This window comes from Chlamydotis macqueenii, chromosome 3, assembly GCF_036417535.1.
Source record: "Chlamydotis macqueenii isolate bChlMac1 chromosome 3, bChlMac1.mat, whole genome shotgun sequence".
Lineage (NCBI taxonomy): Eukaryota > Metazoa > Chordata > Aves > Otidiformes > Otididae > Chlamydotis > Chlamydotis macqueenii.
In genome coordinates this window covers 69,092,001-69,105,549 of record NC_141558.1, presented here as the reverse complement: position 1 = coordinate 69,105,549, position 13,549 = coordinate 69,092,001, and the positions used below count along the sequence as shown (strand labels likewise).

The 13,549-nt window shown below is 35.9% G+C and overlaps 1 protein-coding gene across 24 annotated transcripts in view; it reads right to left on the bottom strand.

The window, feature by feature from the left end:
• NRXN1 (neurexin 1) overlaps positions 1-13,549 on the bottom strand; it is a 747,071-nt gene that overhangs the window by 12,002 nt on the left and 721,520 nt on the right. For 14 of the 24 annotated variants that reach the window (XM_086743374.1, XM_086743383.1, XM_086743379.1 and 11 more), the window contains one exon: positions 9,826-9,913. In XM_086743374.1, coding sequence (XP_086599500.1) covers positions 9,826-9,913 — 88 coding nt within the window. The remainder of the gene's footprint in view (positions 1-9,825; positions 9,914-13,549) is intronic. The other 10 variants (XM_086743376.1, XM_086743384.1, XM_086743387.1 and 7 more) reach the window with 1 other exon arrangement.

Sequence of the window (13,549 nt, the reverse complement as noted above, 5' to 3'; positions counted from 1 at the left end):
GCTGAAAATTAGCAGCCAGGGTCCTACTACTAGGCATGCAAAAGATAATAAAAATTCACACTGTACTGATTGCCAGAAAACACCAGCAAAAAGTTTACCACTTGCCCTAATCTCCCTTACCTGGCAGCAGGCTAAGCAGCCCTGTTTGCTGCCAGCAGTCTGTTAACATGGCAATTAGCTGGTAAGCTGCAGCTGGCATATACCAACTACTTTGCAACACCATATTAATTTAATTTATCAGGTATTGAAAATAGTTAGTTAGAAGCACAATGGTTTCCTTACACACCTGTAATTCCCCCGTTTGAATGCAGAGAAACTGAGCTGCAAAAGAGCGCTGGAATAGACAGTGTCCTGTGTCATTTAACTTGAAGAGGCAAAGCACTGGCCTCTGCCCTGTGCCTTGCATGCAGTGCAGCCACCTTCCCTCTTCTGTAGCAAAACTGTATTTTCCCTGTTTGCTAGGGCTGTCTGCCTCAGATTTCTGTCTTTTCTTTGAGCCTTCCTCCAAATGGTAGCACAGGTAAAGTACATTTCCTGTAGAATTCTAAGGACTCTATTTAACATTACATTGTTCAAATTTCGTCTGAGAAAGCCTTGGCGTAGAAGTTGAGCAATGCGATGTTAATTCAGGGTGGTATTTTGGCTATAAACATTTCATGCCTTTGCAAAATATTATCTTCCTTCTACCATGTCCATAAAAACAAATGTGATAAATAATCCTGAGGAAAAGGGTTTTTTTTTCCCACAAAAGAAAAGAGGCAAATTCAATGCATATGAATTTCAAAGTGACATTTCAGTTTGCTAGTGTCCATAACACAGTATGCAAGAAAATACATGCACTAGATGTAGCAAATTAAAGCAGAATGAAGTGTATCTCAAGGAACACAATGGGCCTGCCTTAATCAAGCCACCTGTAGCACATCATCATCTAATTTCAAACAAACTGTAACAACTCATTTATTTATGTCAACAATCTATGTGCAGTCCTGATTCTAAGTGTAAGCTCGACTTAAAAGGCCAAATTTTTGGCTTATACACTTTAACTTAGGATTGTTAAGCAGATTGCTATGAAAATTAATAGAACCTGTTCCGGATTTGATTAGCTATTTACTTCACCCTTGCGCAAGCAAATCCCTCTGCCTTTCCAAAATTCTTTATTAAATCAGAGAAAAGTCTCACTCAAGTCAGCAAATTACTTAACTGTTTCTGAAAACCTCAGTTTTGCAATTACTAATTTACTTATTTTCTGCATTTTTCAACAAATGTTAGTGTATAAAATCCATCTATAGAAAATGTTTTGAGAGTCCATGTAATCTTTATTTGGCTTTATTTAATTGGTTTCAGTAAATCTAATGTTTACAAAATAACCTGAAAACCTCATTCCTCTCTCTGGACGCAGATTAGGACAGGTCAGTGCTAGTTTTATTGCACTTTACTCGTGTATCATGCTTTTATCCCAAATTGGAAAGACCATACTTTAGAAGACAAAACAGAGATTGTTCCCTGGTAGAGTTCAGAAAACTTCAACTGGCATGATCAGCATGAGCCACATAACAAATAAGATCTGACTCGGTATTTTAAAAAAGGAAGAAGGAAAGAAAGAAAGATTATTAGCATCTAAATGAACAATGTAGTTTATGTATTGAAATATACATAAAAAATCCTTCATGACCGTTCAAAACCATACACACACACATATATATGTATTTTGGGAATTTTACACCCTGTTCTTCAATTAAGTGACTATTTATTCCATATTAAAAAGATCTTCACCTTTTTTTGAAAATGGTGAAAATGTCTCATAGTGAAGGCTGTCAAAGCACACACATCTTTATTTCCATGGCTAACAACTGAGAATCACAAAAGATTTAGAACTGCCTAGAAGATATTTTCACATATTAGGGATACATACAGAGAAACTGGGGCTTAATTAGTTGTATTACTGAAAATCTTGACTGCCAGACTTGAAAATCAGGACTCTTTGTTTAAGAGAGCACAGTCATAGATCCAATTTCATTTTTTTTTGAACGTTTGAAAAGCCACTGTATTAGCAGTCAATTAATTCTTTAAGGTCTATGTAATACCTTATTCACTAGTTGTACTTTGTTAGCTTTATTTCTTTTTGTTTGAAGTCATTATGGACATATCTCGCTCTCTGTTTAATGCTGGAATAGTCTGTCAGGCAGGTTCTTTATCTAGCAGTAGCAAAAATAATAGGTCAAGCAACTGCTTATATGCAGGCAAGTGTTTCCTGCAAAGTTTCCTAGAGAAAGTCAGGAAGGTAAGCCCTCAAGAGCATATGCCTATACTTGTGAGGAGGGAGAGAGAAAACAAGAGAGAATGAAAATTAAATGGATTGTGAGACAAGTGATTTTACACAAATAGCCTCAACAATGCAACACCACCATATTCCTCCACCTTGGTGTCTGCTGAATGAGAGCAGACTTCTGCCGTCCTCCAACCTTGCCCACAGAACTGCGACCCTTTAGTTCTATCCTGCTCTCCATTCACTTCCTCTCACCCACATTATCTCATGCAGGGGTTGTACACTTGCCTCTGATTGACTAAAGTATCACTTCTACACCTGAATAAAAGGACACGGTATTCATGGCCCTTCTATTGTCCACGATCCAGACAAGCAGTGAAAAATCTAGGGAGTTCCACTGAAGTGAGCGGGTATGACACATATGGTCCACATGCGTTTGTGAATGAGTGATGTGGAGTGCCTGGTTTGCTTCTCTAGATTCACATCTCAGTCCTGGTATCACAGCAGGATCATGTGCTTCAGCTTTGCCTGCAAATATCTTCACAACTGAGTCACAAGCAGTGTTTTACATCTTCAAAAGAAAGGAAAATAACAGAGGCTTCTTTCATGGGCCGCTGCTTCAAAAGCATTAAGTAATGTGCCCATTTTTATTGAATTATTGTTTATAAAATGAGTTAATTTCTTCAAACTACTAAAAACATATGTTTTTTTTTCTATGCTGTGGAGATGTCCAAACCACTGAACATGTAACAGAAGTTCTGTTGTTACATATAATAACAACTAATAAGTGTCACTTCATAAATTTCTCTGAACAAGAACTGTCTTTTCATGTTGTCTGCATACGTCTGAAGCATGAAGTAGAGCTTTAGGTACTGCCATAAAAATAATAACCCCAGTATCTACATAATGAATGTTTGTCATTCTTAGACACATTACAAAAGTGAGAATGTCCAACTTTAGCAAGAATATGAGTGGAATATGAATGCATTCTCAAAGTTCACAAACAAGGAAATTAGTTCATCATTTATGCACCAGTGGAGAAGGTCTTGTGCAAGTTTACAGAGAGCTTTGTATGATTTATAGCAACCTGATGTCGATATTTCTTACCAGTATTAGAGCATAGTGAGCTGCTGATATTACATTGATAGAAAACCACTATGCTCAGGAAAAAAAGCCAGGTCCCCGGTTTCCATCCATATTCTGCTTTCTGATATGTTCCTATCACTGTGACCGCAATTAATATGTGCTGGAAAGCATTAGCCTGTCCTGTCATCTCTAGGCTATGTATTAAATCTCTCTTTGAATTACGCATGTTCAGCAAGGAGTATCTACTTAATCACTCACATTTAAAAGGCATGTTTAGCTAACAACAGCTGCATTTTGTCTTAAAAGTCTGCTTAAAAGATAAACTTAAAAATCATTTCGTGTTGGTCACAAATCCCCTGTACCAGTTGAGGTTACACAAAGAAAGGATGTCTAAGAGTGTGAACACCACTACTACCACCAAAATTAAATGCATTTCAGGAGGCAGAATTCTCTAAACTATTGAAAAATTATTTGTTAGAGTGAAATAAAACCCTTCCTTTCAGCATATGCTATTGTTTTCAGCTGCTCACAACTCTGGGAATGTATGAAAATCCTCAGGACTAGCTGGAAAGCTACAGTTCTACTTAGTATTCCCATGTTTCAATGACATGGCTGGCTTAGAGATCAGTGTTGGTACAATGGATCAATCACCAATTTTAACCTCGTTTTCTCTGATAATTTATGAAAAAATATTTTTTATCAAATTCAAAGGAGAAATGCCACATTATTATTCACAGTGACAGACACAAAGAACTCAGTCTATTTACAATGAAGTGGTTCAGTTCACAATAAAGTAATTTAGAAAAATGCAACATTTGCTTTCTGTTGCTTTGGGAGGGCTTTATGATTTATATTAAAAAAAAAAAAGAATAGCAACTATTTTAACTTCAATTACAGGAAAATTAATCTATATCTTAAGCCCCTCAGTTCCTTTATGTATAGACATGCTAAGTGCTAACATTTGGAAAGTTTGTAAATAAAGCATAATTTTCACCCTGTAGCAGCTCATATAGATGTGTCTATACGTATTTCAGCTAAGCATTTTAAAAGACTGATTCAAGGCAACCCAGCAATCTTTCTACTACTGGAAATGCATGCAGAACTGCAGGATAATTGGACTGAGGCACAAATATTCCCTTTATGTCTCGAGCCATAATGAACACAGTAGCCCTATGAACTAGCTGTAATTTTATTTTTCTTTGTTTCAGCTCCTTACACAATGAATTCCATGAAGTGCATTAAATAGGGCACTTGCAGTGATGTCTAAATTATAGAAGTCACTTCACCTCCTACTGCAATGTTATCTTGCTGCCAGATGCACCAGGAATACAGTGCAGGAATTTGTGACAGGAAAAGAAGAGCAAAAACCTTCTAATAACGAGCATAAATCATTTGCAGTGCGTATTTCACAGCTCTGCCTGTTAGAAAAATAGATATTCATCTGGGACCAAACCGAAACCATCATAAAGCTTTTCAGAATGTATGGTTGGTTCCTAGCCATCTCCATCTATCCAATACATGTTACCTCACAGCAGGGGATGTACACGCGCAGGAAGCAGTTTGCAAGCAAAGCCCCATACTGTTCTGCTCATAGGACAAAGCCTTCCCCAAAGCAGTGACTGAACTGTGACAATCATCTTAAGTAGTGGCTTGTTCGCTCTCTCTTGGCTATACTGATGTTTTTGAGATTTCTGACTGTCACTAGCTGTTTTCTGCAATGCAATGAGACTGACCAAGATGTAGGAAAATCAACAGATGCTCAAAGATCAGTCCATAAGCATCCATGCTATTATTGGTTCTTACTTAATAGCATGGGAAAATAACTGACCCCATTTCTCCCTCAGAATTGAGAATGAGGGCCAAGACAAGTGACTAATGCCACCAGTTGGTATACACCACTGAACTCTGTCCTGACTGTTCTGTTTCCCTACAGAACAAGCACAGGACAAGATCTGATACCAATCAAAAACTGTCCTGGGAATTGGAAGCCAAAAGCTGCCAGAGAAATGCTGATGAACTTCTGTTGGTAGAAAAACACTTGTTTGAACCTGAAAAAAGCTTGTTTCTACAAAACCGTATTTTCACTTTGAAAGCTGCCTTCTGCTGAAACTTCCAATACCAGGAAATACCATCTATTCTGGCTTTAAGACTGCTAAAACTTCTGTCCATCTCATTTCTGCTGGGGCCACCAGGAGAGGTTTTGAACCTAATTTCTAACTTAAACCTTTGTCAAGTCCCGAGTTTGAGAAGGATTTAACTGTAATTTCCAGAAGAATAACTGTTTGTGTGTATGTTAAAAACTGTAAGCATTTTTCCCCAGTCTAGATTTCCCTGCCATCAAACTGAATGATTTCACTTCATTTGACCCAGTTTGGACCTCTGTGTTTTGGAACATTTCAATAGCTACAGAAGTAGCTAGATAATAGCTAGCAAATAAAATACCAGCCCAGTGTAACTGGAACAAATAAGCTGTGCAGCACAAATGCTCACTGAAACTCCACAGAGATCAGAGCTCTGTACAGAGCTTAGGAAAGGCTGGAAGAGCAATCTTCATGTGCAGGATGGCAATTTGTCCACCCACAGTTTTATAACTCTTCACATAAAATCAGTAAATCATCCCAGGCCCTTTTTTTTTTGGATAGGTTTCCGCTAACATTTTTCATAAGTTGTCTACAAAATGAAAACGCTTTATTATTTCATCTGTGACACGACACTGAGAAAACATAAATAATAATAATAATTATTATTATTATCATAATCATCTTCATCATTCCTCATGCTGTTATTAGTATTTAGAGTAGGTAAGGCGAATGTGGAAAGACTGTGAAAGCAATATGTGTTGCCTTACTATACAAAACATAACACAAACAAAATATGTTGACTAAGTTGTGCATGCTAATAAATTTGTTATGACTTCATCCAATTATGGCACATTTAGCAGTTTGTATACCACAATGAAATCTGCAATTATAATTTTTGTGACTTTATGTTCCAGACAAGTTGATGAGATTGCTGTTTAGCAGCTCCTAATCTGGTCTACGTTTTTATGTCCCATACAAAATTTGTTGCAAATTTCATCTTTCTATTTATTATTTAGAAGACAGGTGCACAGAAAGCGATGCTGGTGGTGGTAGACCGAGACATGTTAGCCACTTCAAACTGAAACATATTTATCTTGGAAAAGATGGTCTATTTTAAGCATAAATATCGCTATTAGTAAAATCTAGCTAATCAGTATTTTCTAAGATATATAGGTTTACCACATTCAAACTGTTTGTTGAACAGGCTCTATTCTGAGCTGAGAACTTTGGTTAGAAATAGGCATATTATGGGCAATCATCATGTAAACGTACAGTTATGGCTGTGTCAATAAAACTGAATGGGCTCTGGCCATCCCTTGAATGTATTCTTGCTAGAAAAATGTTGACCTGAGAGCTCTGAGAGCATCATCTCTTGTGCTAGGGTAGATCCCTTTGCTGACTGACCATCAGGCAGCAAGAGAAGAAATCTAACAGGATCTCAAGCTACAGCCTCTGAAGTGAAAACATAAAAGCAAAATGGTCCTAATAATCATATATTTTATCTCCTGAAAGTATCTGTTAAGAAACATAAGCTCCACTAGCATCAGTGAGGATGTGGAGGAGTAGAAGGAACTCTGGTTTATTACAAGGGTTACAGGGAAAAAGCTGAACTAAGCCATGGGAAGAATTTAAATGGAGAGACATATCTTTTTGCTCGTCCTATCTCAAATGAAAATAAAAAAATCATTAATCAGTCACTGTCAACAATATTATGCTTTTCTCCATTAAGTTCCAGCTTACTGTTAGGACTATCTCAAATCCACATGGAGAATGCAGTATTACTGAGATGGAGCAGTGCCTACAGGACTATTTATGGAGAAAGCTTATTCATAAGACTAAGTGACTCAGAGTAAAACAGCTTAGAGAGAGACAGATATGCTAGAAGTTAAGACTTCAGTAACCCCTTTGGTTCACGTTGTTTCAAATATGAGAAAAGGACAAGGCCAATGAAGAGGGAGGCAAATTAATAGCTTTTAAGAGTTGAGAGTGGGAGGACAAGTGACATTTTGATGTGAAGAATGACAGATAAAATGATCCAGACAATTGGGATTATGGAGAACATAATTCCTGTGCCAATCCGTACTTTTTTAAAAAGCAGTAGCAGCTAGGATCCAAGAAATGAAACAGTAAAATCATTCTCAAATAAACAAAAATGAGATGTGTAGCTGGGTGATGAATGATAAGCTAAAATAGGAAAGCTAAACACCAGGATGCAGACCTAATGGCAAGGTTTCGCAGGAAGACTAACATTCACGTTCCTTTTATGGACCATAGTTTGGACTGAAATGTTATCCTGTCAGAAAGCTTCATTTCACCCCTCCCATTCCTGCACCCACCAGCTAAATGACTGTACATGGCTCCATGACTACTGAGCATTGCAGTCCCAGCTCTGAAGTTCAAAACAACCGTAGAGAAGAATTATTCTGAAATTGCATTGGCTTTCAGCAAGCTGTAAGGCTGAGACAATACAATTACATTTCTAATACAACAGCTGCATTCTAAGAGGGCTTGGGAATTATTTTTTAGTATTAAGTAATAAAGTATTGGGTTTTAAATTATAAAATTTTAAAAAATATATTAAAATTCCCCACACTTACAGCAGACAAATGTCAATTTACCTATTGAACAGCACTGCTCAAGTTAACTAAAGCAGGGGAGCAATTGGCATGGATGAGCTCAGAGCCATATGAACTTCTGCATTGACTCGTACTGGACAAGACTGTCCTGTTAAAGTCAAGAATTCAAAAATGAGAAGGGAAGAGTAGAAAAAAAATGTCCTGAAAATTAATTTTCAAGCTTTTAAAAATGAATTCTTATCACAATTCCTAAATATCTTGCTCATGATGTCTGGGACTTCTGCAAGTTAAATGTCTTCCTGAGAGATATAAAAATATGTAAGGTGGGTGTGTCTGTTGCTGCTGAGTTTTAAGAATGATCATTCCATCTCATGGCATTTTGAAAAACACCCTGAAATCCTTTTATTGGAAAGCAAAAGAAACCAACTCCAATAGCTTCTCATCAAATCTATAAATACCTTGGTTTCTGGAAGAGTTCTAATGCCACCTTACAGGTCCATCAAACACTGAGACAAGTCACAAATATCTCTGTCTTTACTTTAAATAAATAATTTTTGCATGTGGGTATTAGGCTATGTGACTTCAAAAAGGAACCATGCATCTGCATTTGAAGCAAAATTGCACTTGTCTTAAGCCTATGTAGACATATTCCTTGCTCCCTGATTTGGATGTTGTAGTAAGATGGCTTAGTTTTGTTTTGCATTAATATACAAGCTAGTCTCAAATGTCATTGATTTATATTTAAACTTAATATGTTAGCTTTACAACAAATTTAACAACAAATTAGTCTTAATTATTGTACTATTAAGTATTATAACAAGTACTGAAGACTACCAAATTATCTAAACCAACTGACAGTAGGCATGCTACCCAAAAGCACAGAATTCAACTGAATAAGAAAAACTGAGACATATGTGGTATCACAAGCTGTTCACTCAAAAAGGTATAAGCTAACCCAAGTCAACAAAGAAAGCAGAAGTAGTTCATTTAACATCTGGGATTTTTTTAAAGGTTATAGAGTAACATAATTCTTCAGATTACTATTATGAACTTTTGCATTCCTTTCACATCTGTGCTAAACATTTGGATTTCTAGAGAAGGCATGTAGTACTTAATTGAATATGAAGAAGTGGGAAATTATATCAGAGAGAAAAATTAGTACCAAATCTAAATTATTCAGTAGGAAACACATGGCCAAAAAGTTACAAATTTTTTGTTCCATGGAAAACACTAGAATGTCAAAATTTTTCATTTCTAATCAGAACTGAAACATACACTCTGAATAGTCTAAGCTTGGAAAAATAATGTAAAACAACTTGAAATTTGAGAATGTTGAATTCTATGTCTTCAAGTTTTTACCATCTATACAGTATTTAATACTATAAACAGTAATTCAAAAGGAACTCTGCTTCTACTACTGACATAATATGACACTTTAAATATTGTACTTTTATGTTATTTTGGGGAAATGCTTAAGGCACAAGCAATTGCAACATCTTTCTCCTAAATGAAGTTGCCCCTTCTTTTTCACAACACTACAGTTGCAAGGGCCCCCAAATGCCCTTCCCAGTCCAGCCTCAGGCCCTTGGTCAAGCTATAACCTTGCTCAGATTATGACTACCAACATGCTCCCATCCGTTGTCTTTGAAAAATGTATAGCAAACTCTCCCTGCCTCCTGACACTGCCATCCATAGAAAGGCCCCAATTCAACTTCACCCGGCTATGTAAGAAAGGACTGTCCCGTTAAATGGGACTCTGGGGGACTGGAGCATGCAAATAATGAAATAAAAGAAAGTAATAAAAAAGTTGACTAACCTAACCCACCTGAGCTCGGCTCACAGGGATCAATGTCCTCATCATCGCTAGGACATTCGGCTGAGGCCACCAGGATGTCATCTGTGGTCTACAAAGAAAATAAAAGTCAAATAGATACATTTTAATTGACTGAACACGTTGGAAGATTCTCATTGGCATTTCTTTTATTGCTTGTATTTATGCAAGGCCCAGAGCATTCCAGACTTAATATTTAATGGCTCAGTGACACTCTACAACTCTGTATTAATAGGACTTTGCTTTCCAATTTGCACTTGTCAGTTTTTAGAACTGTGTTAGATATCCAGTGCAGGCACTCAAACATTTTAATAGCTTTTTGTAATAAGAACAGAAAGTAGAAGGACAGAATATGTATATTGGAGCTGCTAGTCTTCCCTCTTTATCTCCAATATCTCTACAATGATATTGCTGAAAACACTGAAAGTATTAAAAAAAACAACTCAAAATATTGAACTGCCTGCAGCTGTTAAAACTATCAGAAATGCAGTGGTTTTCTCCATTAACTGCACTTGCTTTCTCAGATATAGAAGCAAAAAAAAAAGAAAAAGACACAAACCGAACTCATTGAGTCAAAAACTATTACATTGAAATAAAGTCAAGGAAAGAAAACAACAATAAATATATGTAGTGTTAGAAAGTATCATACTATTTTCTTAAATAAGTGAAGTATTGCCCGAATGGTGTGTTTAACTTCTTGGGGCTCTAGGAACATCTGACCAAAATGGGACTGGACAGTCCTTTGTATAAAGAAATCAAATAAATCAAGACAAAGGAGACAAACCAGGGGACGTATGATACAATATGCTATAAAGAAAAGAAACTGGGGATTCCTATCTACTGCTTTGTACAGTGCAAGAACAAGGAGATATTCAATGAAATACCGAGGCAATCAATCTGAACCTGATAAAATGAAATACCTTCTGTTCAAGCCATCTCTGAGAACAGTCATTTAGAAATGTAATAAGAACATCCACAGTTATTAGGAGAAATAATAGCAGGGAAATATAACCTGTCATGCTCCTGGTCATTTCTCAAGCAATTACTAATGAGGTTAGGAAGAAGCTTCTCCTATGGGCAAGATGTTTCATAACTGTCCATTTCAAGCTTCTGTTCACCTCACTGAAGGAAACACATAGAGAGAATGAGAAGACTATATGATATTGAAACAAGCAGCTAAGGATATAGCAGGCAAAAAGCCATTCTTGGATTCCTGCATGATGTATGTGCCAATGAAGAGATACGATCCATTTTGGTCAATGTGAAATATTATTTTTAGGAGGGTTTTTTTTTTTCCATGAGTATAGGAGAGAGACATTACAATACATCAAAGTTTTACTTCATTAGTTTGAGTCTGAATATGTAAAAATTTTATGGCCAAAGCCTAACCAATGTTGTTTATCATTATTATTCTAACTGAAGTTTTAAAGCAAAGCATATTACAATAATAGGCTTTTCTTTGTCACGCTTCAAGAATATTAATGAACATGTGCTTTCAGCACTTCTGTGAAGCAGGAAAGTGATACAGGAATACATTCATTAATATGTGAGGCATAACAAAGAAAAGCCTATTATAATATTGTATTTTACAGGTAGAAGACTGAGGGATAAAAGAATGAAGTAACTTGCTGAAGATAACAAAAAAGGCTATAGAAAACAGCTATATTATGTCATAGTTTGATGCTGTAATCACAAAAATGATATTTCCTTATAGCTGAGACAATTTATAGCTGGGGGAAACCACTCTGTAAATCTGTAAGGCTGCCAAAATGAGCTGGCAGATTCGCAATGAGAGTTAAAAAGAGGAAAAAAAAAAATTATTTTAGCTGTCCATTCTTTCTGCCATCTAGAAAAATAGAGTAATAACAAAAGCCAGCTGCAAACATCATCTTGAATTTCTAATGTCCATTTCTTTTCCCCAAACTACAAACATTTAAACTTGAAAAGCAATATCTTAGTCCCTTTGTGGAAAAATGTTTTCCCTAAAGTATAAAGAAAAAATAAACAACCAGATAAACAATAAAGCCTGCACATAAAAAAATTAACTATATGCTGTAAAAAACGCAACTAATAAGTACAAAAAAATATTAATAGTATATTAAAAAGTATCATGCATCTCCCAAACAGTTTCAATTTGGTTGGTAAAACCATAGTATCATATTTTTCCTTCTACCCATAACACTGGAATAGACACTATACTTTTTAAGACCTGTGGATGGAATACTGAAAATTTATCAGTTGATCACTAGGGAATTGTACACAGATACCATTAAACAGAGAGCATCACATGCATACATAACAGTCATAGCAAGAAATGATGTTCTGTGAGAACTACTGGTCTAACTGGAATTTTGTTTAGGTGTGCTTTGCTGCATGGACGAGTACCCTTGTAACTTGAGCAAAATGAGGCAAAATGATCAGACAGATTTATAGAGTAATTGCAGTGTCTCTGACTTTTCTTGATGTAGGATAGCACGGTCAGAGTTTAGGTAACTCTACTTTTTGTACAGTTTGCACTGCACTCAAAATTATCAGAAAGTAACTATGGAAAAATCATACATTTGAAGTATCTTAATGTATGAGAGACACTTTGCTCAGTTACTTGTAAGAGGGAGTGTCAAAACTGTCTTTATGAAGTGACACTAATTCCAATCTATGGAAAGAGTATTCACACTTCTACAAGAATAAAGGGATGTTCTTGACTAATAAAAGTGCATGTATATTATGAGTACAGAAATGAAAAATACCTTAAAGAAATGTGAATATAGCACATCAAGAAAGACCTCATTAATGTCTCAGAGTATTCAAAGAAATAATGTATGTTTCAAAGTCAATGCTAGATATAAAACTAATTTTGCTGCAAGCAATAAATCAAGTATCAGTATTTGAATAAGAAGAGAAGCTGTAAGATGATATGAAAAATGTTTTCTTCAGAAAAATACATCAGGAAGAATTCTAGTTAAAGTATCAGTTAACAGATTTGTCACAACCTCCTCCTATTCTCCCCTTTCCCCAAACCCAAATACCTGTTTCCTGCTACTCATACATACTTTTTTTCAGAAAAAAAAAAGGTAAAAGAGCTGTGAAAGACAAGTAAGATAGTAGTGATCAAGCTACAAATAAAAGGCATTGGACTACTCAACATAATTTAAAATGGGATTAGGAATTAGCTAAAACACTAGAGAATACAAAGAATACATAAATTAAATACTGTGGGCAAGCTACCAGACTTCTTTCTCCAGAAGAGATCTGACTGATGTGAATTTACCCAAACATAGAGCAGGATTTAGACCTAAGGGCCTCAAACAGCCATGGGGTACAGATAAATAATGTAAGATAGAGTAATATGTTTTACTTAGTGCATATTATCTTTTCCTCATGTATTTTAATTTGAATGGGAAGATTTAAAACAAATCAGTTCTCCTAAGTGAATTGCAATTGTTGCTAGCACTATGGCTAATTTACAGGACACTGCTTCAAGCATTCTCATTAATCAAGGATTTAAAAGTCAGTGGAAAATCCCTTATTTACAGTGAGTGCCTAATAGGATAACATCCAACTGGTATCATCATAATACACGATCGGATTAGAATGTCTCTTGGGTGAGTTGCTCGAATTCATTTAAGAAGCCATACTCTAGTTGTAAGATATTTTAAAAAATATAGAAATAGCAGGTGTACAACCTGGAAGGCCAGGCAGAATTTCTTTT